The 18,337-nt window shown below is 41.7% G+C and overlaps 1 protein-coding gene across 1 annotated transcript in view; it reads left to right on the top strand.

Annotated features, from left to right (window-relative positions):
- LOC126239761 (uncharacterized) overlaps window positions 1-18,337 on the top strand; it is a 148,374-nt gene that overhangs the window by 11,704 nt on the left and 118,333 nt on the right. The window contains exon 2 of the mRNA XM_049947883.1: window positions 1,494-1,629. Within this exon, the coding sequence (XP_049803840.1) occupies window positions 1,494-1,629 (136 nt within the window). The remainder of the gene's footprint in view (window positions 1-1,493; window positions 1,630-18,337) is intronic.

Below are 18,337 nucleotides of genomic sequence, written 5' to 3'. Positions count from 1 at the left end.
TTGCCGTGGTTGTCGCAGCCCATGGGCGACTTGCGACGTCAGTGCAGATGGTGAAAGGGTTGGAGCGCTGCCATCATAACCTAACCAGATCTGCCTGTGTAACCCCCCCCCCTCCCCCCTGCGAGACTTCCGCTGATGCCTCCTCCGTTACCTCCTTTGGGTATAGACATGGTCCTCGAGTCACCGTCACTGCCCCCAGTTGCTGCCTCCCTGCTGGATCGGCGGCTCCCTCTGCCACCCTGGCCTCTGGGTTGGCCGTCATGGACACCTCAGACATCTCTTCCTCCCCGCCAGTGGAGGTTGACGAGCCTGGGTCTTCTCCCATCTGCCAACCGCCGTGGCACCGTCTGGGGCAGAAAAACGAGCATGCAAGTTTCAGGGGGGAGGGATCTGGTACCGAGTGCCACAAGTTTCGAATCCACGCCACACTGCATGGACCTCGATTACCACTAGAGTTCTCTGCAGCCGTCACGCCGTAAGCCGTGGCTGCACACGCTCCTGGTCCACATATAATGTGAGGGCGCCACTGTGGAGAAAATGGTCCCAGTAGCCAATAGTGATGTACCCTATCATGTATTTAAGCGCCTGCCTCTCACTCAGCGAGGCAGTCTGATATTCGCGTGAGTCTCTCAATATCTTCCTTACAGACATCACGTTTACTTTGTTTATTTCCGTGTATGAGTGGACATTGTTGATTTCGTGAGGTTTTCGTTTGTGATCCCGTTGCTTCTTGGGTGTTGTTGTTCTTGGTGTCTTGCTCGGTCATCTGTCGTTATGTGTGTTCATCCTTTCCCATTCGACCGTCTTGTTTGTTCGCGGACCACTCCCGTTCGATCCTGCCATGCTTTTGTTCATAGCATGCCCGTGACTGTTCTGGTCACGGTTACAACAATGTGGACTGTTAGTTCATTGAATTTTGTTTTGCTACTCTTTGTTGTTGTTTGTGATGTATTCTGTTGGTTGTTACTTGAGGTGTGTGTCTCTTCTATGTTTATGATGTCATTGCTCTTTCAGCACAGTGTCACATTATTTACAAATCCCAATTGTTTATAGACCTGTTCGAAATAGCTGCTTCTCTCTGCTTCTTTTTGCATGTCAGTAATCTGAAAAATGATGTTAAACCCAGAAACTGTGCGAGCCAAACTTATAAAAGACGAGTTGAAAATCTCGTTATTTTCATTTGTAACACCCATACAGACAGTGATTTTATAATTGTGAACGGTTTCATAAAACAGTTTGTAATGTATGGCATAATTAATTTTCTGTATTTGAGTTTTTATAAATTCTTCCATTACTAATATTTAAAATTTAATTGTTACACTGCAATTGAAACCTTTTAATGCAATCAAAAGAATGTTTTATTGTCCCTTTCTTTGGTGTTGTGCAGTGAGTAGTTGGTACTTTCTCTAGAGTGTCTTGCTTCTCTCCTTCCCACTTAGCATTTTTCATAATGTCTTTGAAAGTTACTGAAATGTGTTCATCATCACTTTTAGGATCCAAAGCATCAAGTAACAAATCTGCTCCGTGGGAATTTTGGAAAATGGCTGTGTCCTCTTCCAAGAAAAAATATGTCAATGGAGGCAGTGTTTATGATGGAAAGAGCTTGTGTTATAAGTGGAATAAACATAGGTAAGGTGTACAAAAGTTTTGTTGAATGTCTAAATGATAAGCATCAAAAAAAGGTAAGTGAGACTTATGCTTCTGTACTAGCCATTCCTCATGGCAAATATTATGAAAAGGGATGTGTGCGACATATTTTTGTAAGTGATTACTTCACAAATTAAAATATATGGTAATTCTTTTTTCATAATCTTGTAATTTATTTTTCCCTTAAGAAATTTATAGTGTTTTTGCAAAAAATCAGTTTATAGTCAGTGTTGTCAATTACATTTGTGTTATTATTATTTCCATGTCACTCAGAAAGAAAGTATTGAAAAGCAATACAGTGTTTAGATGACATTCTTGGTGCTACTGAGGTGTTTTCTCATTCTTAGAGTTCATGCGATGACTCAGAATTTGTTTGTGGTACTTAGAAACACAGCGAGATTAAATCATAAAACATTGCAGTATTTCAGCATATCTGAGCAGTTAGTGGTTTCTATTTGTGTAGTGAGCTATCCCTGTTGAAGATTGTTGATGAATGCATATATAACAGAACTTTTTGTTATTTGATATATTTCACAATTGTGGTAGCAAAGTGCAGTTATGGAGTTTTGCATGCTGCAGTTGTGGACTGCACAAAGAATGACGAGAAGTGAACACAATGAATGCTGGGGGCAGTTGTCACATTCCAACCTAACCTCGGCTTTGCTGTAGGTCAGCCTGTCCGCTCATCTAGTTTTCTTCCATTCACATTTGTTGGCTTCGCCAACTTGCAACCAAATTGCCACATTTCAACCCAACCTTGGCCTCGGGCTTCACCCCGAGTCAGTCTGTTATCACAGCAGTTTTCATCTTGCTCCCCATATCGAAAACAAATGCAGTCATTCACTCCCATCACCCAATTACCAATTGCAGCTTGAAACGGAAGAGACAGGTACATGGTAACTGCACTTTAGCCATACTGATGGCCTATTGTGCCATTCTCATGTGACTACTTACTATGAAGTGCGTCAGTGAATCATCGTTACTTTCTGGGACACTAGTAAGATCAAAACCAATAAGATGCTACAACATGTCAAATAAAGGTAACAACTTGGCTTGTGGTGGAGCCACTGAGTGGCCATCGGGCACATAACCAAGATGGAAATTGTTGCTAAGTGTTGGACAGGCTGTAATCAAGTTATAACAGCATATGTTGCATGAATTTTATTTCTTGAATAAAAGGACACTTAAACACAAGATAAAGAAGGCTTCAATATTAACGGTAGTTATTTTAAAATGATATATGACAGAATAAAAGACTGTGTGTCAGTCAGATGTCCCAGAGATAAAAAATACATTAAAGGGACGCCCCATCAAAAGTGAAATCAAACTCACAAAAAGAAATTATATTTTTAATTGTTGACTGTTGTAGGTAAATTTATTGCAGTAGAGTTCAAATTTGGCCATACGACATGAAATGCACATGGTAATGTTTTCTGTAAATGTGAGTGCTGACCTAGGCACCTGCTCATAAGAAAGCAAACTCTAGGACAACGGTTTCATAAAACAGTTTGTAATGTATGGCATAATTAATTTTCTGTATTTGAGTTTTTATAAATTCTTCCATTACTAATATTTAAATTTTAATGGTTACACTGCAATTGAAACCTTTTAATGCAATCAAAAGAATGTTTTATTGTCCCTTTCTTTGGTGTTGTGCGGTGAGTAATTGGTACTTTCTCTAGGGCGTCTTGCTTCTCTCCTTCCCATTTAGCATTTTTCATAGTGTCTTTGAAAGTCTTGACAGATCTTCCTGCTTCACCATTTGAAGCAGTATGAAATGGAGGTATGGTCAGGTGTTCTGTGCCATTCTACCACATAAATCTCTGAATTCCTTTGATACAGACTGTGTACCATTGTTAGAAACTAGGGTCTTGGGGAGTCCTATGGCAAAGATATTGTCGAGTGCCTTTATTGTGGTTTCTAAAGTTGTAAACTTCATGTCAAATACTGGGTGACACATAAAAATGGGAACTTTTGAAACATCCAATTAAAATAAAAATATAAAAAAAACATCATTTACAGCAGTTAAACTGCTACAACTTGCCTTCTAAGAGACAGTAATCCAAAGGAGTTTTTCTGATGCATCTGAATACTTGCTAGACATTAGTGCTCCGGTTCCATACAATGATTCATCAGTGGGTAGTACTGCAGTTTGAGTTGGAGCAGAGTGCATCAGTTCAGTTTCCTTGATAATTTCCTTCTCGAGTTTCATAATTTCTGCTGCTTCTTGCTGCTTGGACATTTGAACAGTGCATTTTCCATTGTAATTTGATTCAGTGGTTCAGCGATTTCAGCAGATCCCTTGAAAAATTTGTTGTAGTGATTTACTTTTCCACTGAATTACTGGATATTCTTTGAATGATGAATATTCTTTTAACGAGACAGCTTTTTTAATTGCTTTTATACTGGTTTCGGATGGTTGGATCCCACCTACACCAGTTATGTGGCCCAGGTATTCATTCACTTTTCTTTCTAATCCACCGGAGGCCATTTTCTTCCAATTGTGTGAAAAACATGTCCAAATTCTTCATGTGATCATCCTTAGTTGTGCCTGTGACAGTTATATATTGTTCGATTAATTGACATATCCAGATATGGTACTAATGATTTGTTCCACAAATTGCTGCTATTTTGCAGGAGCACTTGTGAAACCAAATAGTAACGTCTGTATCCAAACATTCCAGGTCTAGAATTGACAACAATCTTCTTGCACTCTTCTCCATTTCCGATAAATCTTATTTTTCTAAAAGATTTGCCATTTCTGATTTCTGAAAGAACTGCTCATGACTTGGAATCAGCTACTGATATATTTCCAGCTGGGGAATTACATCACTTTCAAACAGGGTTTCCACAGGTTCTGGAAATCAGGGAATATCAGGGAATTTCAAACACTTCAGGCAAAGTTGAAAAAAACACTGGAAAAATCTCGTTTTTGTCTCAGTAGATGAAATGGTTTGTTTACTGAGGTGTCATGTATTGTCACTGGCTGAGTGTGTGTGATTACGGTCGCTGCTTCCCTATTCCCCTTGTTACTATGGCTTCCCCCTTCCTACCACTGCCCCCAGCTTTCAGTCAGTGCTGCCACCACTTATTGTCACTTGTCTAGCAGCTGCTGATGAGAGGCAGGGAGGCATGAGGAGTGGTTTGTTTGGGTCCGATTGTCAGAGACTGTAGACGCAGCGACTGGAGATGGCAGTGGCAGTCGTGTGCATGAATTGCGTCTGAATGATTGTTTGAATGTGTGTGAGTTCTTGTTTTCTGACAAAAGCTATGGCTGAAAGTTTAGTTGTGAGAGTGTGATTGTCTTTTCTTTGTGGCTGTCTGCAGCTCAGCAATCATCTTTGCAGTGAGTTGCTACCTATTCTCATTATTATTGATTCTCCGAGTATTTGAACCACTTATCTAACAATGGAAGATCCAGGATGGAATGTAACGGTATTATGGAAAGAAAAGTTGCTACTCACCATTATAGTGGAGATGCTGAGTTGCAGAAAGGCACAACAAAAAGACTGTCAGTAATAAAGCTTTCGGCCAGTTAAGGCCTTCGTCAAAAATAGACGACAGACACACACACACACACACACACACACACACACACACACACACACACACACACACACGCGTGCGCGATTGCAGTCGTGTATGTTAGCTAGTTGTGTGTGTGTGTGTGTGTGTGTGTGTGTGTGTGTGTGTGTGTGTGTGTGTGTGCACACCCATGCCCGTGTGCGTGTCTGTGTCTGTTGTCTATTTTTGACAAAGGCCTTACTGGCTGAAAGCTTATTTGTGACAGTCTTTTTGTTGTGTCTATCTGTGACTCAGTGTCTCCACTATATGAACAACTTCTCTGTTGCATGGATTGATCACCATGGTCTCATTTCATCAACATGCTATCTGTGCCTCGTGAATAGCTGGCCACATTGTTGGATTTCCATGATGGGCCAAAACCACAGGCAGTTTCTGAGGGTATCTGTAATGGATTGGTCTTGCCGATCTGAAGCCATTTGGTTCCCACTAATGTTTAGGCCCTGTCCGTCGAATCTAGTCTCACTGATCTGTCCGTTGGCCGGGTATGTTTGTGTGTGGCATAATGCAGCGGATTTTCAAGATTTATCCATGGACTCAGGTCTGCGGTGCTCCTCAGCAGGCCATGGGTGATGGATCTCAGGAATTGAGACTGTCTTACTGCAAGAACATTGTACACTGTGGCATTTTATAGACATTTTATTTGTTCTAATACATTTTGGCACTTCAAAAGTAGTGTATACATTAGTATGGACAATAAGGAGAAAAAAGAAGTGTCAGTCACTGGTGATTTGCACACTATGTACTCATATGTTTCTTGAAAGAAAAATCACACAATATCTGTAAAATAATACACTCCTGGAAATTGAAATAAGAACACCGTGAATTCATTGTCCTAGGAAGGGGAAACTTTATTGACACATTCCTGGGGTCAGATACATCACATGATCACACCGACAGAACCACAGGCACATAGACACAGGCAACAGAGCATGCACAATGTCGGCACTAGTACAGTGTATATCCACCTTTCGCAGCAATGAAGGCTGCTATTCTCCCATGGAGACGATCGTAGAGATGCTGGATGTAGTCCTGTGGAACTGCTTGCCATGCCATTTCCACCTGGCGCCTCAGTTGGACCAGCGTTCGTGCTGGACGTGCAGACCGCGTGAGACGACGCTTCATCCAGTCCCAAACATGCTCAATAGGGGACAGATCCGGAGATCTTGCTGGCCAGGGTAGTTGACTTACACCTTCTAGAGCACGTTGGGTGGCACGGGATACATGCGGACGTGCATTGTCCTGTTGGAACAGCAAGTTCCCTTGCCGGTCTAGTAATGGTAGAACGATGGGTTCGATGACGGTTTGGATGTACTGTGCACTATTCAGTGTCCCCTCGACGATCACCAGTGGTGTACGGCCAGTGTAGGAGACCGCTCCCCACACCATGATGCCGGGTGTTGGCCCTGTTTGCCTCGGTCGTATGCAGTCCTGATTGTGGCGCTCACCTGCACGGCGCCAAACACGCATACGACCATCATTGGCACCAAGGCAGAAGGGACTCTCATCGCTGAAGACGACACGTCTCCATTCGTCCCTCCATTCACGCCTGTCGCGACACCACTGGAGGCGGGCTGCACGATGTTGGGGCGTGAGCGGAAGACGGCCTAACGGTGTGCGGGACCGTAGTCCAGCTTCATGGAGACAGTTGCGAATGGTCCTCGCCGATACCCCAGGAGCAACAATGTCCCTAATTTTCTGGGAAGTGGCGGTGCGGTCCCCTACGGCACTGCGTAGGATCCTACGGTCTTGGCGTGCATCCGTGCGTCGCTGCGGTCCGGTCTCAGGTCGACGGGCACGTGCACCTTCCGCCGACCACTGGCGACAACATCGATGTACTGTGGAGACCTCACGCCCCACGTGTTGAGCAATTCGGCGGTACGTCCACCCGGCCTCCCGCATGCCCACTATACGCCCTCGCTCAAAGTCCGTCAACTGCACATACGGTTCACGTCCACGCTGTCGCGACATGCTACCAGTGTTAAAGACTGCGATGGAGCTCCGTATGCCACGGCAAACTGGCTGACACTGACAGCGGCGGTGCACAAATGCTGCGCAGCTAGCGCCATTCGACGGCCAACACCGCGGTTCCTGGTGTGTCGGCTGTGCCGTGCGTGTGATCATTGCTTGTACAGCCCTCTCGCAGTGTCCGGAGCAAGTATGGTGGGTCTGACACACCGGTGTCAATGTGTTCTTTTTTCCATTTCCAGGAGTGTAGATATAACACAGTGAGTAATAACCGAAAATAATGAACATAGTAGAACCAACATTTTATAGGTGGTCACCTACAGTGTTGGTTTACACAATTCTTGCCCGCCTTATACACTTCTTTCAGGAGGCCTACTTTTTTCTGGGTTTATTTCTGAAATCAGTGAAGGCATTTTAAATCTGTTTTGCGACTACAAGGCAATGAGTGTTTTTGTCACCAAATGTGTTTCGTTTTATTGAAATAAAATAACATCATTGGTCTTAATGAAACACATAGAGCATTTGGTTTGCTTTCTCCATCTAAAAGCAGTTCAATACAAAAGACGTGTTGATGTTAGCACTTAATATTTTTCCTCACATGAGGAAACACCATATGCTTGCAAGTTTTTTTAGATATTTCTTTTTTTGCACTATTGTTTCTGGTGCTGTAGCTGCAAAGACAACTTGTTAATTTACCCTTGAGATTTCAAAATTTGTCAGGGAAAAATGCCAAAACTTTCTGAAAATCAGGGATTTGCACTTGGGGAAACGTGTGGCAATACTGCCAAATCTCCACCAATTCTCATTGATCCATTTGGCTTTATGTACAGTCACAGTTGATGTGCCCATGACTGATCTTCACTCACTTCAAAATTCCTTCTTTGATCAGTCTCTAAATTTCGTTTTGGACTTTATCTATCAAGCTTGAGTGTGCCTCTTGCCTTCAATTGCAGGACTGCTTTGTAAGTTGTGCAAGTGCTTAAGCCAGGCTGGAAAAGAGCTTCATGATCCTGGCAAATTTCTTCTTGGCTTCTTTAAAGCTATTTTTTGCTAATATTTAAACTGAAAGCATTTAACCAGTTCATGTGTAACAGATTGACTGTCCTTTGTGATTTGACAATTGTTAATATAACCTTTTTGGAGTTCCATAGTATTTGACCACTATCATAATTTTTGTCTATATGTTAATCTGGCCTCCATGGAATGTTTTCAGTGGTGAATTTGGATTGAAGTATTCTGGAGATCCAAGAAATTCACAAGCATCCATGTTTATTAGTGAGCATTTTGCATCAGTATCCAGCAGGAATTTCAGTGTGCAGGCTTTGCTTTACAGTGGTTTGTAGATTTTACATGCCTCTTCACTGCTACTGATTTCGTTATTGCTGGTTTCTTCAGCCAGAGCAACTTCATTTGCCATTGTGTGGGTTTTTGGTCCATGAGTTTGAATATCTTCGTGGCAGTAAATCTCCACAGACAGATGGTGGATATGTGGCTGGTCTTCTTGCAGATATTGCAAACTGCATTTCTGAATTTGCAAGACTGGCGATGTTTTACCAAAGCCCAAATTTAGTGTGGACTTCAATGTGAACGTTGTCTCGTAATCTGGCATAATATCTAAAGAGATTCTGGTAGTATGGAAAGTACAGCAGTGGAAAGACACAAACAATACCTTCACTGTGTGATAGCAATGATAATGTTAGCAGTGATAGTGCCATTAAAGCAGAGTTACTGAACAGTGCCGCAAAAGCGGAGATACTAAACATGGTTTTGTGAAAGTCCTTCACCATAGAACACAAAGTAAATGTTCCAGAATTTGAATCAAGAACAGTGTCCAAATGAGTAACTTAGAAGTATACAGCCGCAGATAGCGAAGAAGTGTAAATCAGTTAATAAAGGCAAGTACTCCAGTCTAGATTGTATACCATTTAGGTTCCTTTCAGAGTATGTTGATACAATAGCTCCTTACTTAGCAGTCATATGCAACTGCTCTACATAGGTGTTTCTCTTGTAGATTTATGCTTACCAATTAGTAATACTATGTCCAGTTGCCGTATCCACCTACAAAATCTTGACTGTTGCCCATGATATTGTAATTGGATCTTCGTAATAACTCTGAAGTACACATGTGGGCTTCTTGGATTTTTATATATTACAGTACTACTTGGGATAATGACTCATAAAACTTCACTGGTGAAATAATGTTATATTCTATTAAAAAAATACGAACTTCTTGCTCATTCTCTCAACCAAAATGATTATCGCCAATTATGCTCTAAAATAACATGTGTCTAGCCTCGTTCATTAACAGAGAGCGAGTCCTGCCTCTTACCAAGGAACAGGAAAAACATCTTATTTAACATTTGAAAATCAAAAATACATGATGGCAGGAACAGGCTCTATGCTGGGCTACTGCTTCACCTTTCCTCTTTGCCTTTGAAGAAAATGAAAACATAAAAGCAAGAAATGCAGAAGGTACATCACTGTATATTGTTGGAAATAAGTCTCTTTATTTAGGGAGACAGTATACAGTAGCCTTATTTACATTGGGGCTCATAATTTAGTCACTTGGTGCAAGTCAATCGAGTTTTAAAACCCTTATGTTACTACAATTATATTTACAAAGCTTCATTTACAAAGCTTCATTTCTTTGTCCATTGGAAATTCATACACATAAATACGCTCATACGTGTACGTAAAGTCCGTGAACGCTTTCAATTATTTATTGCATAAGAACTAAACATTGTACAGATGTCATACATATTGCATTTTAAAGAGAAACTCGGAAAGGTTTTTTTACAAACATTCTATAGGCAAACCATGAGTGACCCGGCAGACGTCAATATGGTAATTGAATTCTTGGGATACCCGTCCCAGCATCGCATCGGCGACTGTGGCAGTCGCTTCCCATATTCTCTCCCGGAGCTCTGCTACATCATGTGGTGGAGGCAGTACATACACCAGATCTTTAATGTGTCCCCACAGAAAAAAAGTCACATGGAGTGAGATCTGGTGATCGGGATAGGTCATTCCGTGAAACAGCCGTGCCCTTCTGTAGCACGGCCAATCCATCGATGCGGCAGCTCCGTGTTCAGGTACCCACGAACTTCCCGATGAAAATGGAGTGGAGCCCCATCCTGCTGAAAGATGAACAGAGAGTCTGATTGCATTTGAGGCATCAGCCATTGCTGCAACATGTCCAAGTAGGAACTCAAGTCAAGGAAAAACTCCAACATACAGAAAGCTCACTCCACACCTGAACTTGCCACATTTGCGACTAGCGCTGACTGTCAGCAAATTACCAAACTACACTGTGGCGGTATACATAAAAAACTTTCAAGGTTTCTCTTCAAAATGTCATATGTGTGATATCTGTACAATGTTTGGTTCTTGCACAATTAATAATTGAAAGTGTTCCCAGACTTTATTTACACCCTGTATTTATATTACATAATTGCACATCCATGTTGTGCTACCATCTTAGTTTGTTATTTATCCTTACATTTTTTAAGCTGTATGGTGTGAACAGGGCAAAGATTTAAATTTCTTAAATTGCTCTTCCACCCTGTTTTAAAAAATTTTTTTTCTCATTTGCTTTGGGTTCATTGGCAATTCTGAGAAGGTGTCCTATTGGCACACGCTATCTCATTGTTCGCTGTTCTTATCGCCAGCAGCAGCTCATTATTTAACGCGCCCGTCACAGTGACGCAAGTGCCACGTGAGTAGTAGCTCTGCCCGCAAATCCATTGTAATGTCGTTCCAGGCTTATGAAGTCGTTGTTTATGCCGTCCAGTCTGGAGATTGAATCCAACGGATTCAGCTCCAGTGCTCAACTTGAAATACACCAGTACCTCCTCTCGCACCTGGACGAAGTTTTCTGCCAGTGAAATTGAAGGTAAGGGCTACACTGCAGGATTCGGCATTGTCTTCCGTTGTGCATTGTAGCTCTGCGGTCCTCACACATAAGTTAGTGGTTATACGGATTTCCTTTGTTTTCTCCATCGCATATGCATCGCACTCACTGTATTCACGTTGCTAGGCTGTGGCGTATACTCTTTATCACGGCTCAGCCTTTATTTTCACTATTAGCAGGACTTACTATTTTTGTATCACTACACACATGTGAATGTTTTACTCATCCGTCGCATTTCACTTCGCATACATACATTAATGGTTTCGCTTCAAGAAAAAAATTTCGCATAAAATTGACAATAGTACATACGTTTTACATAGACATAGACAGTAATAAAGTTGACAAATAAATGTACAATTCACATTCAAATTTCGTGTATGGACTCCATGACATGCACAGTGTAACACACTAATAGGTAAGAATATAACAGAGGGAAACATTCCACATGGGAAAAATATATCTAAAAACAAAGATGATGTGACTTACCAAACGAAAGCACTGGCATGTCGATAGACACACAAACAAACACAAACGTACACACAAAATTCAAGCTTTCACAACGAACGGTTGCTTCATCAGGAAAGAGGGAAAGACGAAAGGATATGTGTGTGTGTGTGTGTGTGTGTGTGTGTGTGTGTGTGTGTGTGCGCGCGCGCGATTGTATACCTGTCCTTTTTTCCCCCTAAGGTAAGTCTTTCCGCTCCAGGGATTGGAATGACTCCTTACCCTCTCCCTTAAAACCCACATCCTTTCGTCTTTCCCTCTCCTTCCCTCTTTCCTGACGAAGCAACCGTTGTTTGTGAAAGCTTGAATTTTGTGTGTATGTTTGTGTTTTTTGTGTGTCTATCGACATGCCAGCGCTTTCGTTTGGTAAGTCACATCATCTTTGTTTTTAGATACGCTAATAGGTAAATTAGAAGTAATCTTGCATATTCTTAATATTTGCATTTTCTTTTCTTGTCTTGCAGGACTGATCTCCTGCACATTTTTATCTTCACAACTACACATAGAAAATAGTACATACATTTTACATAGACATAGACACTGACAATAATATAGTTGACATATAAATGTACAATTGACATTCAAATTTCATATATGGACTTCATGACAGGCACCATCTTATACACTAATATTTAAATTAGAAGGTATCTTTCATTTATTCTGAATATTTGCATTTTCTTTTCTCGTCTTGCAGAACCGACCTCCTGTACCTTTTTATCTTCACAACTACACATAGAAGCTAAGACTCGAAATAAGGCTTGCATATCTTCCCTAGTCACTTCTGGCCTATGCCTGTCAGCATATGCATCTGTACTATGCATACTTACTTTCATTTAAAATATTCTTTTGCCTCGAGGTGTCATTAATTTTGTCTACTGTATTACTTGTAATGAAATGTTCTGTATTCATGGGCATCGAATGCAACAATGGCACGTCGTGTCCAGCATCCAAATAATCACCGCTTGATGGTTCCAAAACACTCCTTGTTACATTTTGCAAATTCAAGTCTACTGCATTCGCATCTTGATTTTGAAATGACATATCCTTATTGTTTTGTCCATCCATTATAGAAATCTTTACGCCTCAGCAGTTACCAAAATAAATATTTTCTCTGTTTGGATTTTACTTCCGTGCTATTTCACGCACGACAGAATGCATATACAGCTATATGTAATTGTAATCTCAGTTGTTGTACACTCAATATGCTTTTCATACTGACAAAGAAATGTCATTCTCTCTACTTGATTGCAGTTGTGTCAACCTATGAAGCTTTAGTTTCTGGATTTTAGGAAATAGGGTCTTGGATTTTCTAATAGGTCAACTAGGAACACAGTTTCTACATGCATTGCGCGCCCCTACCTTATTGTTGTCGTGTAACTGGTACTTCCCTCTATTGTACTTTTAGTTGTCCACTCTTGGTATTGTTGTCTTCTTCCTTCTAATTTATTTATTATTTCTTTTCCTTTCAGTTAGAATTTTTCCAGTGTTACATCATCGTCTCCATCATGTCATCAGAGTACATGGTACATAAAGAAATTATTAACATATATGTAGCCCGAGAACTCTTCGCCAGATATATGTATATTCATTGTCTTAACAATACTAGTACTCACAGTTTTGTGCACTACATATCGTACCTGTCACTTGTCACCACTTTATAATATAATAAAAAATAATAATAATAAATGTTTAGATATATGGAAATAATGAGATTAATTTTTCGGCATTTCATACAAGCACAATAAGCTGGGCTATGCCTGTAAATGTGTAAAGAATCTTTTCACATTAGTTCTACTTAGGCGAAATAGTCTTTCTCTTGTTGTAGATTTATGCTTACCAGTTAATAATACTACATCCAATCATCACATACACTACAAAATCTTGACCGTGTCCATGATATTGTAATCAGATAATCGTGATAACTCCAAAGTACACAGGTGGGCTTCTTGGATTTTTATATATTACAGTACTACTTAATGAGTCATGTAGCTTCACTGGTGAAATAATGCTATATTATTTAAAAAAAAAAAAAAAACTTTTCACTCATCCTCTCAACCAAAATGGCAACCACCAATTACACTCTAAAATAACATGTGTCTGCCTTCATTCATTAACAGAGAGCAAGTCCTTCCTCTTAACGAGGAACAGGAAAAACACATCTCCTCCTCTTCTTCTTCTTCTTCTTGTGTGTGTTTTTTTTTTTTTAAATAAAAAATACATGATGGTAGGCGCAGGCTCTACGCTGGGCTACTGCTTCACCTTTTCTCTTTGCCTTTGAGAAAAAAGAAAACATAAAAGCAATAAATGCAAAAGGTACATCACAGCTTGCTTCTGAGAAGAAAGGTTCTCAAGACATGGAGTAATAGCAGAAACAGCCACCCAAATTTCGTTGCTTTCAATCGGCTGTGAATGGTAGATCGACTTCATAACTGCTAAAGCTGAAAAGCCAATCTTGCACAGGTACATTGTTGCAATCATTGCATTTTGGTTCAGCATTAGGAATTCCTTGCTAATCTATATCTGAAACTCCAACAAAGACACCTGATTAAATTTACTCTCCTGTGAAGTATCTCAAGTGATCTCAGCAAGTTGTTCTTGTCCCTCTGTGTTTTGACAGGATGGTCCAGGAGCATTTTTGAATGAATTTTTAATCCAGTTAAATTTATCAAAGTCATTGCAGAAATATTTTCCAAAGTGAACTTAAAATGTTGCAAGATGATGCAGGAGGCAGGTTTTTACCTCCATTCTTCCTCTCTTATGCACACCTGATGACTGGCCCAGGTGTTTGACGCATAGCAGATGACTGGATAACGCGTAATTCCCAGCACCATGTTGACAGTTAGGGTTTGCACGCACCCCCTGATACAGGCCACGTCCTGGAAGGAGTGACTGCCTGAGCTGTTACATACCCAATTGCCAATTGGTCCCACTTTTAGGAGTTCGGGAGGTGCAGACGGGGCCCACATTTGGAAGGAGTGCGTATTCGGAGACACTTGAAATTGTGGGGGATTTTTTCGCAATGAGCCAGTCATCATCTCAGTCTACCTCTACTCAGTTCCTTATGGTATCAGTTACCAAAGAAGGTCACTTCTGTGCTACAGTTAATTCGTTTATTATTCAGAAAGGTGTTGATGCGGTTGCGTGCCCTGCGAAATCCTGCTCTTGCTTACATAATGGGAGTTAGCTTCTGGATATAAATTGTGATTTTAAAGCCCATCAACTGCTTACAACTTTGCTCTTCCATGGCTGTCCTGTTCGTGTCGAGGCCCATCATACGCTGGATTCTTCGTGTGGTGTTATATACATTTGGATGCCTGATGGTCTGACCGAGGGAGAAATACAAAATTATTTCTCTGATCAGGGCATCACCGCAGTCTGTTAAGTAATGAAAAACGTTTATGCGAATTTAGTGCCTACACACACACTTTTTCTCACATTTGCGAAGATTAAGGCAGGCTGTGAAGCCATCACTGTCTGACCATACATTTCAAACCCGATGCATTACTACCGGTGTCAACATTATAACACACTCACGTGTCCTGTCGAAACACAGCCAGGTGTTTTACTTCTGGTAGAGATCCTCATGAGGGTTGTATCAATTGCAATGGCATCCATGCCACCTCATCCGGCAAGTGTCCTGTGTATCTTTCAGGAGATCCGGGTGAAGGGAAAAGTACCCTACCCAGTCGCTTGCAAGTTTTAGACTAGTTGACAGCCCTTCATCTTGCCGTCCAGCACTTACAATAACGTTCTTGCTCCTCTATGAAGGACATGGCCATGCAGGCTTGTGACCTCCAATCCAGAATTGTTGTTCTGAAATCACTCAGTATCACGGTAGCATCTCTATCTCCTTCTCCCACAGCTGCACATCAAGACATCAAATCTTCACCCCCAGTGGCGAAATCATATGCTACACTACCGACAGGCTGGAAAGGACAAAAGAAATACCCCTGCAACTGTCACAAGTGGTAAAATACCAGTGGTCACAGGTGTCAGAGGGATGCCTTTTTTAGGATAGGGAAGGGGGATAGAAAACAAGTTTTAAGAGAGATTGGCAGACACACTCAGTTTGAAAAAACAGATGAACAGGAGTCAGATTTTAGCATACAGCCTCCATTTAAATAATGTTTAACAGAAAGTAATCAGAAACTGCCAGTTCATCTTCACCAAAGCAGTTATAATCCCATTACTAATGCAGCATCAGTTATCTTTATTACACCAGAACATTCCGAGACTCAGAAATAATGTTGATGAACTACTCATTTGTATTGATGAAATGAATTCATCTAACCAAATTGACATCTGCCTCTCTGAACATCAAGTGACCACTGGTATAGATATGTTAGACATTTCAGGATTTAAGCTAGCTTCCTACTTCTGCAGAGTAGATAAGGATGGAGGAGGAGTTGCCACATTTATTAAAAACTGCCATAAATTCAAGAACATTGACATTAATAAATTCTGTTTAGAGCAGCATCTAGAAGCATGTGCAACAGAAGTAGAGTTCCATAACAGATCCTATATAATAGTAACTATTTACCAAGCACCTACAGGAAATTATAATCTATTCATAAATCATCTAGAAGCTCTTTTGGGTTATTTAACAGGAAGAAACAAAGAAATTTTGATTGCTGGTGACTTTAATACAGATTTTCTAATACAATCTTCCAGTAAACATTTACTGCAGTTAGTAATGTTGTCTTTCAATCTAACTCACACTGTAAACTTTCCAACTAGGATCACTAAATCCTCAAGGACAGCTATTGATAACATTTTTATAGACAAATCAAAGGCCGGGTGGACGTACCGCCGAATTGCTCAACACGTGGGGCGTGAGGTCTCCACAGTACATCGATGTTGTCGCCAGTGGTCGGCGGAAGGTGCATGTGCCCGTCGACCTGGGACCGGACCGCAGCGACGCACGGATGCACGCCAAGACCGTAGGATCCTACGCAGTGCCGTAGGGGACCGCACCGCCACTTCCCAGCAAATTAGGGACACTGTTGCTCCTGGGGTATCGGCGAGGACCATTCGCAACTGTCTCCATGAAGCTGGGCTACGGTCCCGCACACCGTTAGGCCGTCTTCCGCTCACGCCCCAACATCGTGCAGCCCGCCTCCAGTGGTGTCGCGACAGGCGTGAATGGAGGGACGAATGGAGACGTGTCGTCTTCAGCGATGAGAGTCGCTTCTGCCTTGGTGCCAATGATGGTCGTATGCGTGTTTGGCGCCGTGCAGGTGAGCGCCACAATCAGGACTGCATACGACCGAGGCACACAGGGCCAACACCCGGCATCATGGTGTGGGGAGCGATTTCTACACTGGCCGTACACCACTGGTGATCGTTGAGGGGACACTGAATAGTGCACGGTACATCCAAACCGTCATCGAACCCATCGTTCTACCATTCCTAGGCCGGCAAGGGAACTTGCTGTTCCAACAGGACAATGCACGTCCGCATGTATCCCGTGCCACCCAACGTGCTCTAGAAGGTGTAAGTCAACTACCCTGGCCAGCAATATCTCCGGATCTGTCCCCCATTGAGCATGTTTGGGACTGGATGAAGCGTCGTCTCACGCGGTCTGCACGTCCAGCACGAACGCTGGTCCAACTGAGGTGCCAGGTGGAAATGGCATGGCAAGCCGTTCCACAGGACTACATCCAGCATCTCTACTATATGCCCTCGCTCAAAGTCCGTCAACTGCACATACGGTTCACGTCCACGCTGTCGCGGCATGCTACCAGTGTTAAAGACTGCGATGGAGCTCCGTATGCCACGGCAAACTGGCTGACACTGACGGCGGCAGTGCACAAATGCTGCGCAGCTAGCGCCATTCGACGGCCAACACCGCGGTTCCTGGTGTGTCCGCTGTGCCGTGCGTGTGATCATTGCTTGTACAGCCCTCTCGCAGTGTCCGGAGCAAGTATGGTGGGTCTGACACACCGGTGTCAATGTGTTCTTTTTTCCATTTCCAGGAGTGTACAAGGAATACTGTAAAATATTAAAAAAAGTAATTCAGACATCTAAACAAATGCACTACGAGAAGAAGATAGCAATGTCAGGGAACAAAATAAAAACAATATGGGATATAGTGAAAGAGGAGACTGGTAGAACCAGAAAGGAACTGGAGCAAATAGCACTAAGGGTAGATGACACATTAGTAACCGATGGGCATAGTGTGGCAAATCTATTTAGAAAGTGCTTTAAATCCGTTACTGATATAATGGATTGTCAGGTTCAGTAAATAATGCCCTTGAATATCTGAAACGAGCCTTTACAAGTAGCTTCAGGTACATGAATATGTCACTCACTTCACCAAAAGAAATAACTTCCATAATAAAATCTTTAAAAACAAAGCATTCTAGTGGTTACGATGAAATATCAACAAAGTTAATTAAGGCATGTTCTTGTGTGTTTAGTACAATTCTAAGTTACTTGTGTAACCAATCAATTATAACTGGGACATTTCCTGACTGGCTGAAATATGCAGATGTTAAGCCTCTATTCAAGAAAGGGGATAAAGAAATACCATCAAACTACAGACCGATTTCACTTTTGCCAGCATTCTCAAAAATTTTAGAAAAAGTAATGTACAGGCAGCTTCTCAACCATCTGACCACAAATAACATATTATCAAGAACACAGTTTGGATTTCTGAAGGGTTCTGATATCGAAAAGGCTATTTACACCTACAGTGAACATGTACTTAATTCATTAAATAACAAG

This window comes from Schistocerca nitens, chromosome 1, assembly GCF_023898315.1.
Source record: "Schistocerca nitens isolate TAMUIC-IGC-003100 chromosome 1, iqSchNite1.1, whole genome shotgun sequence".
Lineage (NCBI taxonomy): Eukaryota > Metazoa > Arthropoda > Insecta > Orthoptera > Acrididae > Schistocerca > Schistocerca nitens.
The sequence above is the reverse complement of the archived record's forward strand: the minus strand, read 5'-3'. Positions and strand labels throughout refer to the sequence as shown.